This window comes from Lepidochelys olivacea (assembly GCF_965140295.1).
Source record: "Lepidochelys olivacea isolate rLepOli2 genome assembly, chromosome: 2".
Taxonomy (NCBI): domain Eukaryota; kingdom Metazoa; phylum Chordata; order Testudines; family Cheloniidae; genus Lepidochelys; species Lepidochelys olivacea.
Window position 1 is genome coordinate 233,332,435 of NC_140412.1, and position 24,695 is coordinate 233,357,129.

The window sequence follows — 24,695 nt, forward strand, 5'->3', positions numbered from 1 at the left end:
CACTATAGCTACTGGAAAAGTATGTGTCTGGGGATGGAGCAGAAATCCTCCAGGGACATCTCCATGAAACTCTCCTGGAGTACTCTAAAAGCCTTTGCAAAAGGTTTCTGGGGAGGGCACCTTATTCCGAACTACATGGTAGGACACTTTACCACGCCAAGCCAGTAGCAAGTAGTCTAGAATCATTGCAGAACAAAGCATTGCAGTGAATGGGCCCGGGCTTTGGTGCCATTCAAGCAACATCATTTGGGGGAGGGATAGCTCAGCGGTTTGAGCACTGGCCTGCTAAACCGAGGGTTGTGAGTTCAAACTTTAGGGGGCCATTTAGGGATCTGGGTCAAAAATTGGGGGACTTGGTCCTGCTTTGAGCAGGGTGTTGGACTAGATGACCTCCTGAGGTCCCTTCCAACCCTGATGTTCTATATTCTATGATTTATCTCTCTGTGTTAGCCTCAGGAGAGTGATATCATTCATGGTCACCTGCTTGAAATACGGGAAATTTGTCTAGTTTTATTTTGGCAGCTCCTAGAAGCCCCAATCAGAATGTGCTGGTTGTGAGCGCAAGATTTGAGTGGGTAATTATGACAGGACATAAGACAGGATCTTCACATTAGATTTTGATCCTAGATGTTCTGTTCTGCTACAGACATTTTTGCATCAATTGGCATCAAGCAATTGGAAGATGAAAAAGGACATACGGAATACTGTAGTGACATTTTTGCACTTGAAATATGTATGAAGTAGGCAAGAAGTTTCTGAAGCATAAATGGTGGGGATATGTGGTGAATACAAGCAATGACTGGAAGAAATGAGCATAGAAGCTTATATTCTTATTCAAATTTGGGGTTTAAAATTTGGATGAGTAAAATATTAATTTGGCGAAGTGTGAATTTTTGCCTGCAAGTGACCTCCTATTCATTACAAAGTATTATGCAAGGATGACTGGATCTCTTAGACCTCACAAGATATGATTATGAAAAATTCTTCCTTTGGGACTTAGGCTCCCAAATCCCATTGAATTTCAATGGTAGTTGGATGTCTAACTTTTTTAGGCTCCTCTGAAAATCTCAGGCCAAATATATACCTTTTGTGTCCTTTATACTTGTATAATTTTAACTAATAATTATAAACCCATTGGGACAATCCGACCTTGATATAATTGGTCATAATTCAACTAACTTCTGTGGAAATACTTTTCTTTACACCAGTTCTGCATTTGGCCTTGTGTCTCTTTGACTCTTATTTCACAGGATATTAAAACCACCACAATTCTGTTTTACAACAAATGGGAATCAAAGATTTCAACAGTAATATTCACAATAGTTTTCTATTCTGCTACTTTATATCAATTGCTATTGAAGTTAATAGCAGAAAATCTATGACTTGCTGTGGAATTTGAGTTTTTCTCTAGGTACCATACTGAAGGAAAACATTCAAAAGTAACAGTTTTGCATCTCCACTACATATGTGTACACACACACAAATGTAACTTTCACACTTCAAGACTCTTAAACAGCCTACTAGTATAAGCTATGGATGTATGTATGATATAGTGTGTAAAATAAAACAGTGACACTGTGTTCAGAACAGGAAACCATCCTACTACAGCTCTAATCCATCAATAAAGTGAAAGTTATTGTTCCTGTGAATTTGTTTGAAATATGATAAAAATATACTTACAACTTTTTAAGATTAAGTTGCATATGCAGCCACTTAGGTAAATATACAGGTATACATTTTTCCCTCAAATTCACTGTGAATTATTTTTATTCAGATGTTGACAAAGATATACTGATTTTTAAGGCCCCTTTTTGGATAAATTGGCCTCTTATGGGAAAACATGACCTTATATATCACAATTTAAGGCTTGAGCCAATTTCCACTGGGGTTAATGTGAGTCTTTAAATTGATTTCAACGAGAGCTGGATTGGGCCCTTAATGACTTCATACTGTTTTTCAAATTGCTTCCATTTTAAAAATATAACGTTTAAATGACAAGTTTTCACATTTAGGCACAACAGTTCTGCACAACTACTACACTGAGTAGTTGTGGGCTACAATTGCAAAAGAAGAGTCAAACGGACCAAATTCTGCCAGATCCAATTCAGTCAGTTATACCAATGCAGCCCTACTGAAGTCATATGGATATGGTCTGTAGAGTTGCACATGTGTAACTGAGGGCAGAATCTGGCTCTGGAAACACTGGTATACTGTAGATTGGTTAGTATTAGCTTTTAACAACAACAAATTATATCCTGAACAATTTGTTTCAAACTGGATATAAATCTTAAGATGAAAAGTCAAACTCTGAAACATTAGACCAATGAGATATTCAATGAGGATTTAATTAAGACACAGTTTATCATGCATCCACATTTTCTATCCAATACTGAGAAAAGCAGCTTGAAACAATAGTTAACTGTGTCGTAATTACTTTTCTCATTTTAACCAACAATAAATAATTTTTTGTCTCCAGTCTACTGACAATTCTCAGAACCATAGTGTAGTACTTCAAATTCTTTTGTAGTTAAAAGAAAAGAAAAGAAACCTGAACTGCAACAAATGCATTTTCTATTAATTTTTATTAACCATCATTAAACACTATTAATTGAGAAAAACAGTAATTAAAGTCCTGGCAGGATCTAATCTTCACCATGTCCAGCCGATGGCAAGGAGATGCTGAATTAGAAGAACTACAATTTGGACTACAGTATGTGGCAAATTAGATGGTAAGTAGCATTATGTTTAAAGGGAATTTGCTGCAGGTGATAAAGAAACATTAGTAACATGCACATATGAAATGCAGTATGATGATTCAAGAGGCAAGCTATTTCCCTTTTACAGAAAGGACTATGATAATTTGCTTAATAACTTTATTCAGCTTCCTACTTTCCCCATAACACCACCCTGTGTCCCCTTTTAAAATACAAACAATAACAACAAATTAAGGGGTCCAATTTAAATGTGGAAAAGAAAGGGGCTAGAAAGGAAGGTAACACACATAAGTCCAACGTAAGTGAGAATAAAAGGCATCTTGAACTCTGTTAAACAGTGGAACATGAGAACGGATATCCTCTCATACAAGACCCAAGGCTTGCATGCCGTAAAGGGCTTTAAAAATAACAGTGCCAATTTAAAGTCAGATTATAAAGAACTCAGGGTGAACATAATATGATCACAGTATCTCAAGCCATGAACAATCATGCCATTGCACTCTGACAGAGTATCTGTGTTGACAGCCTTGCAAGGAAGGAAAGGGAATAACCCAGCCTTGTAGTCACAAGGTCATGAGCTGCTGTCACAAGGTCACCTTAGGGTAAAACTGCAAGCCACACAAAGTCACTGAAACCCACTTATGTTGGACTTATACATATTACCTTCATTTCCAGTCCCTTTCCTTTCTACATGGTAATGAGCAAATTTGGGTCTGAAACCTCTGAGTGCATGTACTTGGGCATGTATTTACATTTATACACACACACACAGGTTTTCAAGTACAACTTTGTTCATTACCAAGTGAATACACTAATCTATTTCCATATTTGCATGAATAATAGCTCCTCCCTAAACAGTCATGCAAACAAAAAGTACTTTGCACAAACGTTTAAAAAAAAAGCAAATGTAAAGAACTATGAATATGGTTGGATCCAAAAGCAAACTGGAATATTCACTGAGCTCTGTTCCCAAACTTTGAGCAGGTGCTGCCAGAAGTGAATGAAGACAATCCCCCGAGAAACCCTTCACAGCTGTGTGTCTCCCCTGTAACCAAAAAGGGTCAAGAGGTTCTGGCACGATTCCTAGAATGAAGATGTATAGTGATAGGGGAAATTTTCTCCCTGAGTACTGTAGAACTTTTCTAGTAATAGTGAAAATTCAATTATGGTGAAGGTTTGGGGGGATTAAAAAAATTCACTTTGAACCTGATCCAATACCCATAAAAGCCAATAAAAACACATCCAATGATTTCAGTGAGCATTGGATCAGGCCCAAAATGCGGGTTCCATTTTAGTATATTAATAGGGAGAATTCCCTTTGAAATTATATTGGTTCTGGACCATTGCATTTCTTATAATAATATCATACAGAAATCATTATCCTTTGAAAGCTTCACATATCTCAGTGAAAATCTAACACAGTCTTTCAGCAAAAGCGACATCTTTGAACAATTAGAGGGTCTGAAACCTCATTTTAATTCATTTATTCATCTTAGCCCCTAAACCTTCACAGAAAAATCAAAGAAAGATATCTCCACAATATTTATCAACTGATTAACAGCAGCAACAGCCACCATGACCACCAATGATACACTTTTCAATAGTAATTCCTTTCTAATTAAAACAAATAGTTTATCAACACTGTTCAGGGTATTTTTTTGCCTTTATAACAGCAATCATATCTAGAAATAAGTAGTACGGAAACAATAAATGGATTTCAGGTCAGCCTAATGCTTCATTTTTACTTTGGCTTTTACCTGACTTCACAGGTATTGTGTCATATACAGTACATTTCCAAACAAAAACACATGGGTAACCATCAGTACCTTTGATAAAAATATTAATAGTCTGTACTACCTCTTAAGATAATTTGATGTTACTGGGTAATCACCTTACTGGCTTCTCTTAAGGCTATATCCAATATTCAGCCCACACCAAGATTTAAGTATTCCCACACAGTGTTCGGGCAAAAGAGAAGATTTGACCCTGTCAAGCTGCATTCTCTTCCCAGCATAGCAGCTCCTAAACATTCCAGATGTACCATTTTTCTAGCGGCCATCTATTCTTTCCTAATAAATGTCCTCCAGTAATGAATTTTCTGCATCCTCTATACTCTAGTTTCTGCATGTATTAATCTCATAAAGTCAACATACTTATTCACCTTGGATAATAATGCTACGATAAGTTTATGCACCATGTTACAATACAAGATGAACCAGCCCGCACTTTGCAGTCCTACTAATCAATCAATTGCCAAAACATCCCAGCCTAGAGTTGGCTGGAAAGATTATTTTAGAGGCAAATCACCATCTCCTATATAATGGGCTGTTTTGCTGTTAGTCACCATATATATTTAGTCCATGAAGGAGAGCTGTCACTCTGTGTCTAATCAAAAACAGAACCCCAATTAGTGCACAGTTGCAAAGTTCCTCCTGGGATTCAAGTTTCCAGGAGGGGCACCGCAATAAATACAAACTCAAGCTCAAAGCTTCACTTTCATAATTCACTCAGGGGGGCCAGATCCTCAGCTGACATAAAGCTGATATTACTTCAGTGAAGCCAACAGAGCTACTCCAATTTATGCCCACTACGGATCTGATCCAAGGTGTTCATGCCAAATGCAGACATACATTATATTTCTAAAACAACTCATTTGGAATTTGTTAATTGAGTGCCTTCATGAGATTCTGTAACATTTTAATGGAGTTTCCTCATACACATATTCCTGGGGCCCATTTATATTCTTTTGTATGTTTTAATCTATTGAGTAGGCACCCAGAACCTAGGATGGGCACCTATAGCTACATTTTATAAATCTGAAGAAATAAGAATAATACAAATAAAACCTTTAGAAGAAAGCAATATAATTGAAGGACACAAATGGTTACAGTCACTTACATCACTTATATTTTCAGTGCATCTTCTGGCCAGTTCCATGTTTCTGTCCTCAATAACAGGCTTAAGGAACACCTATAAAGGAAAGGGAAAGCATTTCAATATCAGTAAACTAAAACAGTGAAAAAAGAAGTGAGCACCTTTTCAAAGTTATCACTGCCACCCACCCTTTCTTCTTCCTCCTCCTCGCTTTCATCTTCCCTGAAATCCTGAAGGACAGGCATTCTTATTTTTTAATATTTTTGAAAAACAAGGGGGTAAAAATTGAAAAAGCCCACTGCTGCAGCAAATGGTTTATGTTCTACCACTTGTCGAGGGTGTATGCTTCTCTGGTGTCCTTCATTAAACTTAACCTTACCAAGGCTTCTTCCTTATTTAGACAGCACTTGAAAGTCTTTATCTGAACAATTCGGTGTGAGTGAACTAAAAGGCATTACAGATGGCCTTGCTAACTCAGCTAATACTTTCTTACAGATAAAGTATAATTAAATGACCTATTCAAATAAACTATTCCTAAATGTCTAAGACACATTTAATTAAAGCACTGTAATTCAGTAACTATGTAAGATAAATGATTTAATGAAATCAACGGGCTAAAACGGGTGCCATGAAGCCTAAGATTATGGGGAAACTATCTAGTTCTAACATTTAAGATATCACAGACTCCAAACCAGCTGTCACAAATCTTTTTCACTCAGTCGAAATAAAGTTCATACAGAAAAAGCACACACACCTCTAGTTTTCTACTAGAGAGAGTCTGGACAATTCACATTTGCTTTATGAAATGTAATTTCAGAATGTAATACATGTTACTTTTGGTGCACTTAATAAATGGACACAAATCAGACATCAAGAATTATAACATTCAAAAACCAGTTGGAGAACTTCAACCTCCCTGGACACTCAATTACAGACTTAAAAGTCGCAATTATTCAACAAAAAAACCTTCAAAAACAGACTCCAATGAGAAATTGCAGAACTGGAATTAATTTGTAAACTGGACACCATTAAATCAGGCTTGAATAAAGACTTGGAGTGGATGAGTCATTACACAAACTAAAAACTATTTCCCCATGATAATTTTCCCCCTACTGTTACTCACACCTTCTTGTCAACTGTTTGAAATGGGCCATCCTGATTATCACTACAAACTTTTTTTTTCTCCTGCTGATAATAGCCCACCTTACTCAATTACTCTCATTAGAGTTGGTATCGCAACCCCCATTTTTTCATGTTCTGTGTGTGTGTGTATATATATATCTTCCTACTGTATTTTCCACTGTATGCATCTGATGAAGTGGGCTTTAGCCCATGAAAGCTTATGCTCAAATAAATTTGTTAGTCTCTACGGTGCCACAAGTACTCCTCGTTCTTTTTCCTGAAAATGTTTTTATATTAAACTTTATACATTCTTAAAATGCTTCATGCATTATGTCAGCTAAAGTAATATACATGCATACATACACACACATACCAACACTCTACAGAAGATAACATACCATGATCATACAGATAATACAAGTTCCTTAAAAGCCTGTGTAACCATTCACACTTAAAGTCTGTCAAGATTTGTAGTCTCAGAACCAACCTTTGCTGTATAAATTCATGAGCTCAGCTCTGTTGGAATGGAAGCTGCCTTATTGCTTGTGGAAATCAGTTCACTTGTTGTTCTGTGAGAATGTATTGAATGTAGGGCTGTTGATTAATTGCAGTTATCTCATGGGATAAACTCAAAAAAATGAATTACGATTAACAAATTAATCGCAATTTATCACAGTTTTAATCACACTACTAAACAATAGAATACCAACTGAAATGTATTAAATATGTTGGGTGTTTTTCTACATTTTTCTATACATTGTATTCTGTGTTGTAATTGAAATCAAAGTGTATATTATTTTTATTACAAATTTTTGCACTGTAAAACCAATAAACAAAAGAAATAGTATTTTTCAATTCACCTCATACAAATACTGTAGTGCAATCTCTTTGTTGTGAACGTGCAACTTACAAATGTAGATTTTTTTTTACATAACTGCACTCTAAAAACAAAACAATGTAAAACTCCAGAGCCTACAAGTCCACTCAGTCCTACTTCTTGTTCAGCCAATTACTAAACCAAACAAGTTTATTTACATTTACAGGAGACGCTGCTGCCCTCTTCTTATTTATAATGTCACCTGAAAGTGAGAACAGGCATTCGCATGGCATTTTTGTAGCCGGCGTTGCAAGGTATTCATGTGCCAGATATGCTAAACATTTGTATGTCCCTTCATGCTTCGGCCACCATTCCAGAGGACATGCTTCCATGCTGATGACACTCGTTATAAAAATTATGCGTTACTCAATTTGTGACTGAACTCCTTGGGGGAGAATTGTATGTCCCGTGCTCTGTTTTACCCGCATTCTGCCATATATTTCATGTTATAGTAGTCTTGCACGATGACCCAACACATGTTGTTCATTTTAAGAATGCTTTCACTGCAGATTTGACAAAACACAAAGAAGGTACGATGTGAGATTTCTAAAGATAGCTACAACACTCAACCCAAGATTTAAGAATCTGAAGTGCCTTCCAAAATCTGAGAGGGACACGGTCTGGAGCATGCTCTCAGAAATCTTAAAAGAGCAACACTCCAATGCAGAATCTACAGAACCCGAACCACCAAAAAAGAAAATCAACCTTCTGCTGGTGGCATCTGACTTGGACAATGAAAATGAACATACGTCGGCCCGCACTGCTTTGGATTGTTATTGAGCAGAAGCAAGAAGGGACATATGAATCTTTAGTGCTTCGGGCCTGTAAATATCGTGTGATACCAGCCACAACAGTGCCATGAGAACACCTGTTCTCACTTTCAGGTGACATTGTAAACAAGAAGCAGGCAGCATTATCTCCTGCAAATGTAAACAAACTTGTTTGTCTGAGCGATTGGCTGAACAAGAAGTAGAACTGAGTGGACTTGTAGACTCTAAAATTTTACATTGTTTTATTTTTGAATGCAGTTTTTTTTACATAACTCTACATTTGTAAGTTCAACTTTCACGATAAAGAGATTGCACTACAGTACTTGTATTAGGTGAACTGAAAAATACTATTTCTTTTGGTTTTTTTACTGTGCAAATACTTGTAATCAAAAATAAATACAAAGTGAGCACTGTACACTTTGTATTCTGTGTTAACTGAAATCAATATATTTGAAAATGTAGAAAACATCCAAAAATATTTAAATGGTATTCTATTATTAACAGTGTGATTAATCGTGATTAATTTTTTTTAATCACTTGACAACCCTAATTGTAAGGTTCTTATTTAAAGTAAGAAAGCTAACTGGATTGACAATCATTCTAAACATGACATTCTTTTCCTAATTCTAGCACATCACATCACAACTTTGTACTGCATCCCAAAAAGTGATCCACTGCTGTGGAACCTGCACCCAGGAAAAATTGCAGGGGTCCATGTTAGTAGATTCTCATGTGTTATTGGAGCCTGTATCTACACAGAAAACATAGGGAATGTGTAATTTTTAATGTAAAATTCCCAAAATACCAAAAAATAGTTGTGACTAACATATGCCTCCCATTTGCTGTCTGGAAGAGAAGCACTTAATTAGAAAAAGATATGAAAACAGACAGAACATTTGTGATTGAATAAAAAGTATTCATTAAGATTGTTTGGGTTTTTTTTAATTTTTGAGAAAAACAGACAGCTCTCCACTTACTGTAACCCAGAGACAAAAGGCACTTACACATTAATAATACACAAGGGTTTCAAATGACTTTTATCCTGCTGTTTTAACAGATAAGCTCCTACATTTTAAGAGTGACAGTGATGGTAGGTGCCCAAATTGAGACCCATATGGACCGATTTCCAGGGGGGTTGCACATCCACACCTCCCACTGACTTCTTTTGGAGCTGTAGGTACTTAGCACCTCTCAAATTTAGGCCCAAAAATCTCTGAAATTGGGCACTCAAAACAACTGGCCACTTCTGCAAATGTTGGTCATAATAAATGCCTTTCTGAGCAACTACATGACATGGCAATTCGCTTTTCTGGTATACAGAGCACTTGGTAAAGACAATAGAAATGCAGCACAGCAATGAATCATGGACTTTTTGTGCTGATACCAAAGTGAAACGTTGAAGAATGGAAATATCTCTGCATTGTAAAATAAATATTTTAATCCTAAGGGTTTTTAAAATTTCCTTGTTCCCCCCATATTCAATATATTTGGCAAGAAAAAGATGTAAAAAAATAATTAAAAGACAGAGGGGGAGATATTAATAATTGCCCAGAAGAATTGCTAAATTTTGCAAAGATCCAGCGTGGGCTTTCTCCTGGGAAGAGCTGCTATTTTTCAATCGGAAGTCAAATGGTCAAAAATGACAAATTCTGAACTGCTTGGCTGTTTAGGTTATTTAAAAGGTTATTATTACAGTTAACATTAGAGTTATGATGCAACAATAATTACATATTAATTGTGGTTTTCTTGCCTATTATACCCATGAGCAAAATTAAACCAATTTAGAAAAAAATCCCACTTTTTTGTAATTTTTCACTGTAAATTATTGTGGACCAGGCATAACTAGTTATTCAAAAGTATTACCTTGTTTAATCTGTGTGTTTGCAGTGTTGTTGTAGCCATGTTGGTTCCAGGATATTAGAAAGACAAGGTGGGTGAGGTAATATCTTTTATTGGACCAACTTCTGTTGGTGAAAAAGATAAGCTTTCAAGCTAGACAGAGCTGTTAGTCCAGGCCTGAAGAAGAGCTCCATGTTGCTCGAAAGCTGGTTTCTTTCACCAACAGAAGTTGGTCCAATAAAAGATATTACCTCACTAATATCTTGGGACCAAAACAGCTAGAATAACATTGCAAACAAGGTGAAGTGGGCCATTAACACCTTTATAGTCCAAGGACATAAAAGGGGTGTGTGTGGATTGTTGCAATAAGATATAAATTAGTGTCTTTATTAAGACTGTCATAAATATAAAGGGAAGGGTAAACCCCTTTGAAATCCCTCCTGGCCAGGGGAAAACTCCTCTCACCTGTAAAGGGTTAAGAAGCTAAAGGTAACCTCGCTGGCACCTGACCAAAATGACTAATGAGGAGACAAGATACTTTCAAAAGCTGGGAGGAGGGAGAGAAACAAAGGGTCTGTGTCTGTCTTTATGCTGTCTTTGCCGGGGATAGACCAGGAATGGAGTCTTAGAACTTTTAGTAAGTAATCTAGCTAGGTATGCGTTAGATTATGATTTCTTTAAATGGCTGAGAAAAGAATTGTGCTGAATAGAATAACTATTTCTGTCTTTGTATCTTTTTTGTAACTTAAGGTTTTGCCTAGAGGGGTTCTCTATGTTTTGAATTTAATTACCCTGTAAGGTATCTACCATCCTGATTTTACAGAGGTGATTACTTTACTTCTATTTACTTCTATTTCTATTAAAAGTCTTCTTGTAAGAAAATTGAATGCTTTTTCATTGTTCTCAGATCCAAGGGTTTGGGTCTGTGGTCACCTATGCAAATTGGTGAGGCTTTTTATCCAACATTTCCCAGGAAAGGGGGGGTGCAAGTGTTGGGAGGATTGTTCATTGTTCTTAAGATCCAAGGGTCTGGGTCTGTAGTCACTTAGGCAAATTGGTGAGGCTTTTTACCAAACCTTGTCCAGGAAGTGGGGTGCAAGGTTTTGGGAAGTATTTTGGAGGGAAAGACGTTTCCAAACAGCTCTTCCCCAGTAACCAGTATTTGTTTGGTGGTGGTAGCGGCCAATCCAAGGACAAAGGGTGGAATATTTTGTACCTTGGGGAACTTTTTGACCTAAGCTGGTAAAGATAAACTTAGGAGGTTTTCATGCAGGTCCCCACATCTGTACCCTAGCGTTCAGAGCGGGAGAGGAACCTTGACAAAGACCATCTAGAAAAGATATTAATTTAAGCTCCCACACTTATCTTTTGAAGGTATTGTGCGGGTTTCCTTTGAGGATGAGAACTGAGAGGTCAGATATGGAATGATTGTTTTGTGAAAAGTATTCACCCACAGGTGATGTGGTGTTTTTCTCTTTTATCATTTTTCTTTATGAGTTCAATGATTGTCTGGTTTCACCCACATAGTTGTTATTGGGGCATTTAGTGCACTGTCTGAGGTACATCACATGTGATAGGCATGTGTAGGACCCTTGGATCTTGAAAGGTGTGTTGTGGGGGGTATTAATCATTGTAGCAGTGGAGATAAGTCTGCAGGTTTTACATCTGTTGTTATGGCAGGGTCTGTTGCTGCTTTGAGTTGGGGGTCCTGGTCTATAAGGAGCTTGCTTCTGATGATCAACTGGGTGAGGCAGGGGGGTGGTTTGGAGGCCAGAAGAGTTCTTTCAGGAAGTATGGGTTGTAATTATTTCATAATATGCCTTATTGATTCCATTGTAGGAGTGGTAGGTGCCAACTTGAGTGTGTGGTCAAAGGGTGGGTTTTTTCCTGTGTTGAAGCAGGTTCTCTAGGAGTATTTGGGTAGCCCATTTCATGATGTGGTCTGCTTCTCTGGTAGAGCGTCTTTGGTAAAGGTGGTTTTAAGTATGTTAAGGTGTGTATTCCAGACTTTCTCATCAGAGCATATTCTGTGGTATCTCAGGGCCTGGCTGTAGATAACAGATTTCTTGGTGTGTTTGGGGTGATTACTGGTAAGTGTGATGATCTGTGAATTTTTTTGTATATAGTCATTTGTACGGTTCCATTGTTGAAGCTGAACGTGGTATCCAGGAAGTTGATGCTAGTATGGGAACGTTTTAGAGAGTTTTGGATGGATGGATGGATGGAAGGCGGTTATTGAAATTGCACGTATATCTCACGTATATCACGTATATCATTGGTTTCATGGTGTATTTGTCCAGAAATTCTTCCTCAATGTGGCCCATGAGGAGGTTGGCATATTGGGGAGCCATTATTGTACCCAGGGCTGTTCCCAGGATTTGGACAAAGTGTTTTTTGTTGAGTATAAAATTGTAATGGGTGAGGATGAAGTGGATGAGTTTGGCAATGTGTAAACACATTTAAAACTGCCTTCATCAAACAAGGAAACTCCACCAAAGAAGTAGATCACATAATGGAACAGGCTACCCAAATTCACCCAGGAAATTAAGGATGTCATCAAATCCTTCGCCAACAACTCTAAGAAACTCTACACCTCATCCTCAGTAAATCCACCCAAGGCACCTTCTGCATGCTTCCCAAGATACACAAACACGGGAACCCAGGCAGACCTATCATATCTGCCCATGGCACTCTTACTGAAGGAATAGCAGGACGCATAGAAAACATCCTCAACCCACTCACCGCATAAAAGGCCACCTTCTTCCAGAAACTCCACAGCATTAGCAAACTCCTTCAGAACACCATCCTTTCCACCATGGATGTCCCCTTTGTACACACCGACATACCTCACAACAATGGTATTGCTGCCTGCCTCAAATATCTACAAGACAATTGACCACACTCAGATATCCATCCCAAGCACATTGCCAAACTCATTTTTAATTGTTTATCTGAAATCCATACTGTTTCTTTAGATAACACTAAATCAGTTTTTGTTTGAACAATGCAAAATTTTCTCTATTAAAGTATTCTTGTTGAAATAGTAACAATGAACTGTGAACAATGATGAAGATAAAATCCAAGGTTTCATATGACTTGATTTGAGAAGCTGTGTACAAAAGAAATGATTTAAGAAGCAAAAGAAACTCTCAAAGAATTGCTAGTTCATGCAGCATTTTTATGTACATCAGATATTTGATTAAATCCTATAAAAATGCAAAATACATTTGTCAGCATATAGAGATATGTTACCAAGTATACTACATCGTTACTAAATCAGATGTTTGCCACTGTGACATATGATAGAAGAAGAAATATATATTTTTCAGCAGTTCAGAGGAAAGACATTTTTATCATCTTGTCACTGTTGTCATGACAACTATATACCCTAGTTAAGTAGAGTGTTTGTAAGAATCCAACCTTCCCTTGCCTAATTATTACGAGCTATTACATTTTTCGTGCATATTCTCCTGTTCCCTAGATCAACACTGAAGAATCATTAAATTGCTCTGTGGAATTATAACCACAAGCTTAATTATAGCTTATGTGGTCCAGAGAGCCCTGGGTACAAGGTTCTTTGCTATGTTAAAGCCATTTCAACACAGGATTATTACACCTTTATTTCTAACTCAGTGCAACTGTATTATGAAACATTTTGTTTATAATATTTAGTACATTAAAACAAATTATTTTGTTACACAGGGCAGCTTTATGGAAAGAATGAGCTGTATGTAATCAGATTCTATCTTTTTAATATTTTGTATAATTTTGGAATGTACATTAAACATATCATGTAGCTGGCCTTCGGCAACAATGCTAAATTATTACAGCATTGTTGGGGTGTGATTGTCTTAATGAGCCATCCAGAAAACAACAGGTTAAGTTGGAAGTCTAACTAGAAAAGCTCTGTGTTTGCATTTTAATTCCTTCTTAGAGGAGAAAGTGTTTCCTGAATGCATGGAATATGTGTAACATCAGGGTTTTTAAAAAAAATCTTGTTGGCACAGCTCATTGTTTAGAAAAAAGTATTTTTCTAACTGAAAATCATGTATAGATCAGGCATATAGCAGTTTTAAAAGACCTGGTCTTTTTCAGACTAGTACGATTTTATGTTTAGCTTTCGCTAAGGTTGAAGATATTTAGAAATGTATATTACCGACATACTTTTACCATCCATAGGTGGTGACTTGCTTATCTTTTCTTCCTAAAAGGTATTATGGTCCTGATACATATTTGCATCATCAGAGTCTCCACATTAAAGATCCTTGTGAAGTTTCCCTTATCACAGTCTCTATCTTTATCTTTTCTGTTTTAGGAAGTCTTCTGAAGACAAGTAAGCATATTGTCTGTATACCAAGAAGATAACTATGATTTTAAATAACTGTTAATAATGATAGATTAACATTAGCAGTATAAATCACTTCAACATATAGAGTCATTTACTTGAGCATCATTATAACTGGAAATGTTCCACAGTAGTACTGCTTTCAAATATATGTACATGTGAGGTTACAGCTGCCATTTTTTCATGAAAGTTCATTTTCATCTGATACCATGGGCTGAATCTGGCAAAAAAAATTGCTACATGACTCTAATGAAGACATAGAAACTCTGAAAAAGTCCAATTAAAACCCTGCCGGCAAACTCTTTCTGCTGATTAGCTCTATGAGTGAAGAGATCTGGATAGTAGCTCAGGCACTTATTGAGTCAGAGTGACAAAGCAGATTTTCATGTGTCAGTTGTGTTGCTACACTCTCTACTCCAGTTAATGTGTGACTTAAGTAAAATATTAGAATATTCAAACAGAACAAATACAGCCAGTCAAGAAAAACATTCCCAACAAAGTCCAAGAGGAGGAAACCATGTATGGCTTGAAATCATGTATGGCTTAAGCTTCTTGAAGAAAAGTTACAAAATGAGTGAGGGTTACAAGCTGGTGGGTCTAATTATAACAGAAACAAAATTTACAGGTAAAGCGCTAATTTTCCCTTTGGGCTTCATGGAGTCCATCAGTTAGGCAATTGGGTTCTAAATAGCAGTGGCACAAGAAAATTCATGGGAGAAACATATCCAACATAGATGCCCTAGATCCCAGAGACTAATGCACTGAAAACACTGCTGCTGGAGGGCCAATCAGTTGAAGTTCCCATATCAAGTCCACAATGTTTATGTGTATGATAGGGATTCCCGGATGGCAGTCAGGTACATCTTTTCTAAAATGACAGATTATCTTAAACCCTATTTGAGTGTGCTCTGACTGAAAGGGGAAAGGGGACATCTTCTGCTTTATAAGATTAGCAAAAAAACCCTGTCTGTTTGCATTAGCTCCAGTAATCCTTTCTTTTTGATGGGATCTGCAAACAAATTCAGTGTTATTAGCCCTGAAAGATACCAAGGTGAGATTCTTGAGTCCTCATTATCCTGAATGTCATAGCTTTTCCTTAGAAGAAAGTGGATCGGAACAAGATGCAGATTTTGTGAAGGAAAGGTGTTAGATGCAGTACCTGACCTTCCTTTTTTGCTTAGTTTGAATAGATTTAGAAGAAGAGGAGCTAGAGCAGGTGTAGTCAATAGGCAGACTGCGGGCCAAATCTGGACCGCCAGATGCTTTTGAATGGACCCCAAAATCTTTTTATTTATTCTTAATTATTTTTATTTGTTAATTATTTTCTCTGTAGTCTAGACCTTGATTAGACCTTAACCAAGAAATTTGGACCTTGACAAAAAATAACTGACTACCCCTGCGCTAGAGTCCATATTCAGTTCCTCTTTCTGCTTCTGATGTACAGGATGTGGCTGATTCATCTTCCATGAAAACCTCTTTGAGCAGCCAAGTCAAGTGAACATTTAATTTTCTAGCCCATTTTTGAGAAGCATGAAGCCTGGAGGGTTTTTAACTTCTTGTGTAGAGCAAGCTGAAAAAAATTCTGGTGAGTTGCCATCCCCTCAAACAGGATGGAGCTCTGTCAAAACCAGAGACCTTAGGAGAACGAAATCTCTGGATTTCACAGGTGGATCAGAGGAATTTGTTGAGACCACTGTGATATACAGAGTAGCTGCCGTGTTAGTCTGTATTCTCAAAAAGAAAAGGAGGACTTGTGGCACCTTAGAGACTAACAAATTTATTTGAGCATAAGCGTTCGTGAGCTACAGCTCACTTCATCGGATGCATTCAGTGGAAAATACAGTGAGAAGATTTATATACATAGAGAACATGAAACAATGGGTGTTACCATACACACTGTAACGAGAGTGATCATTTAAGGTGAGCTATTATCAGCAGGAGAGCGGGGCGGAGGGGAAGAACCTTTTGTAGAGATAATCAAGGTGGGCCATTTCCAGCAGTTGACAAGAACGTCTGAGGAACAGTGCGGGTTGGAGGGGGGGAATAAACATGGGGAAATAGTTTTACTTTGTGTAATGATCCATCCACTCCCAGTCTCTATTCAAGACTACGTTAATTGTATCCAGTTTGCAAATTAATTCCAATTCAGCAGTCTCTCATTGGAGTCTGTTTTGATGTTGTTTTGTTGAAGAATTGCAACTTTTAGGTCTGTAATCAAGTGACCAGAGAGACTGAAGTGTTCTCCAACTGGTTTTCGAATGTTATAATTCTTGACGTCTGATTTGTGTCCATTTATTCTTTTACATAGAGACTGTCCAGTCTGACCAATGTACATGGCAGAGGGGCATTGCTGGCACATGATGGCATATATCACATTGGTAGATGTGCAGGTAAACGAGCCTCTGATAGCTTGGCTGATGTGATTAGGCCCTATGATGGTGTCCCCTGAATAGATATGTGGACACAGTTGGCAACGGGCTTTGTTGCAAGGATAGGTTCCTGGGTTAGTGGTTCTGTTGTGTGGTGTGTGGTTGCTGGTGAATATTTGCTTCAGGTTGGGGGGCTGTCTGTAAGCAAGGACTGGCCTGTCTCCCAAAATCTGTGTACTTCTCTTCAGTGAGAACGGAACTGAAAATGCCACACTCATTTCAGGGAAAACCGTGGGTTGATTTTGAACTAGATCCCCAATGAAAGTGAGAGAATATGAATTACTCTTCTTTTATTGAATTTTAAGTGGAGCATTACAAATAGTGCAGTATTCACAACCTAAAGTGTTGTTTCTGTGCTGATCAAGTATCCCTACACAACTCAGCGGAAGTATTTTGGCCCTTAACCTCCTACACCCCTGCTAGTCAAGTCCTGGGTCTCTCCTGTGCAAAGTCCTAGAATATGAAGTTGAAGAGAGTTGTCACATTTCATGCCTTCTCCTGGGCAAGCCCAACTGCTGCTGTTTTGTGAAGTAGTGTCACAATGTGCTCATTCCTTCAACTCAAAGATATTTGGGGTTGTGGCCAAAAGTGGTGTTAGGGAATCTTGTGAGCAAACCTGCCAAATTGATGATATCACATGCTTAACGACAGGGCGGAGAGACTAACTGTGATAAAATACTTTGTGTATTATGGACAAGAATGAGACCACCAAACAAATTTTTATTTACAAACTATTTTGAGTCCAAGTCTTCAGATGTGTAGGACTCATGATTTACCTGCAATCTACTCCCCAAATGAGCATCTTTTCGAAAAAGATGATGTCTGGTAGTGGAGCAGTGAGGTGGCAAGGTGCCAGACACCCAAAACAAATTCTTTGACAGAAAATATTGGGTAGACAAATGGGCAAATAATGGGTGTAAGTATTTGGAGATTGACAAATCTGTTTTAGTAGTATATAAACCATATAATTCACTTGCTAAAATGGTAAAACATAAGTTACTATTTGTGTACAATTTATAAGCAATATAAGGTAAAGACCTGAAATGGGTGCAAGTCATTTGCTGCAAATACTGTAGCTCTATAGTAAATCTAGCAGAGACCCAATTATTTTAACTTTGCTGTATATGCTTCAACAAAATAACAAGAGTTCTTCAGACTAAATTTAATCAAGTAGGGAATTGAGATTTAACAGCTTTATACACGATAGCTGTAAATTGGGGTTTGGAGCAGTGCAACTTTTCCTTATAACATTTCAATGGGTTAGTATTGTTTACTGCCCTAAAAAATACATTTTCCTTTTTTTATGTGCACACAACTCCCATTGATTTTATTGAGTTATATGCAGCAAGAAGAATAGAATCTGATTTTGCAATGGCATGATGCATGTATGAAAAGCATTGTGGTACACACCACTTACTAGGTCCGTAAGAGTAAATGCCAGGATTTTTTTGCTTGTTTGTTTTTTAAATCCCTGTGCAATTGAGTTGTGCTAAATCAGTGGTGATTTTATGCCAGAAAGTCTGTCTGTGGATTGCAGTATTTATGGTGGAAAGTGTTATCTTAACTGGGCACGTTGTGAGTGCACATTTTTGTGGTTAAACTGTGGGAAAACAACCTTTATGATCATTTTAGTGATATAATAAACAGTGTCAGGGTTTAATTCAGGCTTTATTTCAAGTTAGTATCTCTAGTTGGGCTGTTTTTTACTAGAGCAAAAATAAGAGCCACATAAATGACAGCTGCCGCATCACACATACTAACTAATCCTAGCTTATTAATATACCTTACAGAAATAACTTTAACTGTTATTGACTACCATCCTGCAAGGAACTAACAAAACCCCTCCACATTTTAAACTATGCAGTCTTCATTTTCCTCAACAAGTCTCTCTGAGCTGTATCTGAATGAGCTTAGCTGCCAAAGAGTTGCTTCTCTGTCACTTTGTTGGTTGACACATTATGCAGCAGAGCCCTGTGTTTTTAGCGGGTGGCCTGCATCTGATAGTGTCTGCCTCGAGCCATCTGTCCCCTGGAGATTGCCACACTGGATAGATCTGTATTATATTATAGCTGTGATAGCGTGTAGTGGCATGATTTTCCCTCCACTCCCTTAGAAAATGTAACTTTGGCATCTATTTCCTCAATATGACTAGCCATGAAACCCTTCCTCCATTCTCTAGATGTGTGGCTGATGGAAGTCTGCTGAAAGGCCCAGCACATTTGAATGAGCTAGGCACTATAAAAACTATGGTTGATCCTGTACCTTCAGAAATAAAAACAAATACGTGTAAGTAAATCAACTCATGATTGTGCTAAAGAAAAAAGTCATAGGCGAGGGGAGGCTCTGCCTCCCCTGGTGCTACTGCAGCCACGAGAACCCCAGTTGCAGGGTTTGGGGGGGAAGTTTTTGATTTATTATGCCCCATGCAGGTTCCAGGGTGGCTGAGGAGGCGGGAGATTACTGATGAACCCGGGAAGCTGAGTAGCAGATACCGCCTCCTCAGCCACACTGGAACCTGTATAGGGCATATGAAAAGCTTCTTTGGAGGCGCGTAAGAGGCTTTTCCCTGCAGCGGCTTGGGGTCTGGAGAGGGGAGGTGCTGCTGGCCCAGGGCTCCTCTGGGCAGGTGGTGGGGGCCCTGAGGTCTTCAGTTGGCCCAGGGCTCCTCCAGCCGAGAGTAGGGGGCGCTCAGAGCTCCTCTGGGCAGGGGGGTCTCAGAGCTCTGGGGCGCCAGATGCAGTGGGGAGGGACAAGGAGTCTCAGGACTCTGGCCACAGGGGAGGTGGGCATGTAAGGTGTGGAGCCTCCCAAAGGGGGGCTCCACCCACACCCGTGATTTTGCTGTATCATTTACAAAACAAAAATTACATAAAACCATTCTACTTTATCAAAAATATAATTTACTTTTACATTAGAGTATCTCAAAGAAGTACTTTTAAAGTTTTTAATTATTTCTTTTTCAAAACAATGTTGGACACAGGAGTGGCAATTTACTTCAATATAACTTTTTGGGGACTGGTTTATATAAATTCCTAGGACCAGATTATCTCATCCTCACTAGGCCTCACTAGGAGGCGGGGGAGGCCTCACTGTTTGTGGCATATGCAGGCCTAGTGACCGGAAGATGGCTCAACTGTCCTTGACTCCATGCAGCCTCACATCCGTCTGCTCCGAGAAGAACCCACTTCCATCGAAGGGAAGATCCTGGATGGAGGACTGCACCTCCTGGGACAGACCCACAGATTGCAGACAGGAACTGCGCCTCATCACTGCAGCCAAGGTGACGACCCTGGCTGCCGAATCAGCTGCATCCCAGGCCATCTGGAGGGAGCTCCTGGCCACTGTAGTACACTCCTTCAAGATGTCTGTAAACTCCTGGCCCAACTCCTGGGGCAGAGAGTCTTTACACTTTTTGAGGGAGTCCCACAAGTTAAACTAAACTGAAGCCTGGCCACTGAATAAACTTTTCTTCCGAAAAGGTCCGGCCTCTTGCTGTCTTTGTTTTTGGGAGTGGAACTCACTTGCCCTTGTCTGTCCCTTTCATTGGTCGCAGAAACAGGGTGGGTATATAAGTATTCAAACCCTTTAGCAGGGACGAAATATTTCTTTTCTGCCCACTTGGAGGTGGGTAGAATAGAAGACATGGTTTGCCACAGGGCCTTGGCTATCTTTAGAACCCCTTCATGCACCGGCAATGTGACCTGCAAAGGGGCTGCCGTCATTAGAATGTTGAACAAGTTGTCCATCTGCTCTGCCATTTCTAAGCCTAAATTCAAAGCCTCCCTTCTCAGCAGGGCTTGGTGCTCTTTAAAGTTATTGGTGAGCTGGCATGTGAGGGACCTGCTATTGCCTCATCTGGCAACGATGATAATGACTGCACCCTGGGGGAGGGCCTGGGGCATTGTCCCCTGCTGGGGAGGACTCCCTTGCAGTCGGCACCTGCTCCAAATATCCAAGCTCGCAACATGTACCCATCCCAGTACCGTTGGTGCAGGGGGTTGCTTCTCTGAAGCCACAAGGGAGGACTGGTGCAATAAGGGCATCGGTATCACTGGCATGCCCCACGCGTTCCAATAGGGCCATTGGGCTGGCCACTGGCCCTGCTGCCGTGTAGGCACTGTTGGAGCTGCGATGCATTCCGGAGCCCACAGGGATCAGTGCTGCCTTGGCAAGGGGCTAAAGTCCCACTCTCAGCTGGACGAGTCCCCTTCCAGTAACCAAGGCAGGGCTGTGAATACCTGCATTTGGCGGCTGACCCCATGCGCAGGAGAGCGATGTCTTGAATAAGATGAACGATGCCTCTCCAAGGACTGGTGCTGCGAAGGTGAATGGACCCATACTGGCAGGGAACAATGCATGGACGGACACTGGGGCATCGGCTGGCGGATGGATGATCGGTGCTGGGCATATGAAGACCGATGCCTCACTGTGGGCGATCCACGCTGCACCGATGGAGACCGGGATTGTGGTGCCGGCGACCTAGGCCATCTCTGGGTCCTAGCTCATAGAGTCGGGGACCTCTGTCATGGAGTCGGGAAACACTGCTTCTGCTCCAGAGACTGACGGTGTTCAACTGCCCTCTGAGGCAGTCTCATGGCTGGCTTGTCCTTAGAGAGGGGAGCCTTAGCCACATCCAACAACATCTGTGGCACAGGCAGGGCTCTCTGGTCCTTAGCCACTTCAGACGTCGAAGGAAGGACCAGGTGCCTGGATCCCCTACTGCTTCCAGGAGTCAGAGGCAAATCCCTGGAGGACCTGAGGGTCCAAGTGGAGAGATACCCCCAGGAGGCTCCGGAGTCGGTGGGCGGACCACACTGGGTCCTTTGCCCAATTCCCCCGACCTTCTTTGCTTGGTGCTGGGGAGCCTTGCTTTTTCAGGTGCTTCTTGGGCACCGGTGAAGGAGAGCATTGCCAGACAGAGAGCAATGTCGGCCGTGCACTCCTCACTGACACCAAGGTGCTAGGCGTGGAGTCGGAGCAGGAAGGCTCCAACACCCGGCAAAGTGCGGCCTCCATGAGGAGGGCCCATAAGCGAATGTCCTGCTCCCCTTGAGTTCTGGGTTGAAAGTTCTTACAAATTAGGTACTTGTCTTTTATATGTGACTCTCTCAAGCACTTTAGGCAGCTGCTATGGGGGTTGCTAACAGCATAGGCCTATTATAGGCTGAGCAGACCTTGAAACCCAGAGACCCGGGCACACCCCACCCCAGGGAAAAGTCCCTGTGGGGATTCTAACTTACTAACTCATACAGCCTAACACCTAATTACTAACTAACTAGTAAAAAGAAAAGGAGTACTTGTGGCACCTTAGAGACTAACCAATTTATTTGAGCATAAGCTTAAGTGAGCTACGAAAGCTTATGCTCAAATAAATTGGTTAGTCTCTAAGGTGCCACAAGTACTCCTTTTCTTTTTGCGAATACAGACTAACACGGCTGTTACTCTGAAACCTAACTAACTAGTGTAAACAACTATATGCATAGAGAAGGCAAGTAGGTACTAGGAAAAACTTATATTCACTTGCAAGTCAAGAGGAAGGCGTTCTGACCAACCGTCATGGGCAGTAAGAAGGAACTGAGAAGGGTAGGGCCAGCGGCGCCTCATATAGTGGCGCATGAGCACGGCACTCCAGAGGGCGCCACAGCCGGCCCTACAGATACCACTAAGGCAAAAAATTCCAACAACTGTGCACATGGGCGTGCACACACACACACACCTCAAATGGAATTGACTTGAGCAAGCATGCGAAGAAAAAGTAAAGTGACTTGTCCAAGATCAGACAGGAAGTTTGTGGGAGAACCAGGATCAGAACCCAGATCTCGTCTCCTTGCCCTTTGCCTTTAGCAACAAGACCATACTAGTGGAACCTCAATTTTTATGAACCCAATTTTATGAACAACCAATTATACAAACCATTTTTCTCAGTGGGAGAAAAAAATGACTAAACCACACCATAAAAGTGATGTTTATGAAGAACAGGTAGACAACCACTCACATTCTGATGCCTGAAGTACATTTATTCGAAGGACAAAAAGAAAGCAATGAAGTGCTCCATATTGCAACTTATGCATCACACCTACTGCAATTTTGAGATGTTTAATTTTATGAACATTTTGATTTTATGAATTCATTGAACCCCAATTAGTTTGTGAAATAGGAGTTCTATTGTGCTTCTCAGGTTATTATAGTGCTTTTTTCGAACAACACTGTAGTTAAGAGCCATCTATCATTTCCATTATAAGCTAGGTTTGTAATTGCTGACACTTGAATTAAAGTACTGAAGCTGATGTTTCTCTAACTAGTTACTATCTGTCAAGTAGCTTTTAGTGCTAGCACAGCTAAAAAAAAAGAAACAGGCAAGAGGAAGGAAATTGCAGTTCAAGCCAGTCCTTAACTCACCACCTTATACTAAGTAAACAACAAAGAGCTATGATACTATTGTTGATATTAGTTACACAAACTATACCGAAAGTGCACTATGTGCTAATAGCCACCAATATGCCACAGAACTATGCAAATATTCTACCTGTAGCCTGGGGCATAGTGAAGGAGGACTAGATCTTATTTCTTTCGTTTTATCAATTTTAAGTTATATGAATATATGTTTTATATGGAATTCAAAACAGGCGATATTAAAAAGTTAACTGCAATTGGCAAGACTAGGTGGGAAGGGTTCTTTTCAAATCCAATTGTTTGTAAATATTTATTCATTTCTACATACACAAACCATCTCTGCACAATTAATTTCTGTTAGAGCTTAAGGTCTAGCTTTGAAGAGCTTTTAGACTTTTATCTTTCTGATGAACTCATGGGAAGCCATAGCCTGCCTTTCAGCAAAAAACCTCTCCAAAACCTGAGGCTGGCTCCAGAAGAATGATATTTACCTCTAAATCTGTGGTAAATGTATTTTGGCAGCTTTACTCTAACAATAAAGAAAGTTTTCAATTTCATCAAAAAAGTGAAGATAATAACAATAATCTGTAATACATAACTACACTGGGGAGGATGCCCAAACTTATTTATAAGTACACTGTCCTAGAGCTACAGGAGTAATTCTGTATCCTCCCCAATGTCTTTTAACAAAAAAAAACCCTCTTAAAATGAACTACGATGCACATATAGACTGAATTGCAAACTCTAAGTACTTCAGATTTGGGTTCCCCAAACTCATACTAGAATATTAGGATATTACCAACATTATACGTTGTATCATTATTGTACAGTATTTCATCAACTTTACCAACAAGCATTTTTTAAGAGCCTGTGGCTTCCTACAGGTGGAAATTAATAGTAATATATGAAAACTGGAGCAGCAGTCATATCAATCTCATGGTGTCAGGAAGCAGGGCCCAAAGCAAAGCCAGTCCTCAGGCAGCCTAATGAGCACAGCTGTCCTGGGGCAGGATGGGTAATTGGCTGCACAGCCTTATTGGCTGGAAGAGTCAGAAACTGGCTCTTAGGCCCAGCAGCAGAACCAACAGTAGCAGTTCAGTGGCTGCTCAAAGCATTTGCTCACAGCTGAGGTAGTTTCTGCCCTGCCTCACTCCAAGTAACTCAGCTCTGACCTTGGGGTCTCATTTCTGACTTTTGGCTTCAGCTCTATCCCTTAGTTTTGGCATCTAGTCTCCAACTCCTGACTCTGGCTGTGCCCCTTGGCTCTGGCCTCTAGCTACTGACACCTGCTCCAAACCCTAAGCCTGATACCTGCTTCAACCACTATGCATG

The 24,695-nt window shown here is 39.7% G+C and overlaps 1 protein-coding gene across 4 annotated transcripts in view; it reads right to left on the minus strand.

The window, feature by feature from the left end:
- NEBL (nebulette) overlaps positions 1-24,695 on the minus strand; it is a gene marked incomplete at its 5' end in the record, with an annotated part of 406,620 nt that overhangs the window by 127,838 nt on the left and 254,087 nt on the right. Inside the window, 2 exons of one of the 4 annotated variants that reach the window (XM_084619775.1) lie at positions 5,613-5,684; positions 5,777-5,833. The exons of the other annotated variants lie outside the window; for them this stretch is intronic. Of the exons in view, the coding sequence (XP_084475901.1) occupies positions 5,613-5,684; positions 5,777-5,833 (129 nt within the window). Of the gene's footprint in view, positions 1-5,612; positions 5,685-5,776; positions 5,834-24,695 lie in introns of those variants that run through there. 4 annotated transcript variants of the gene reach the window in all.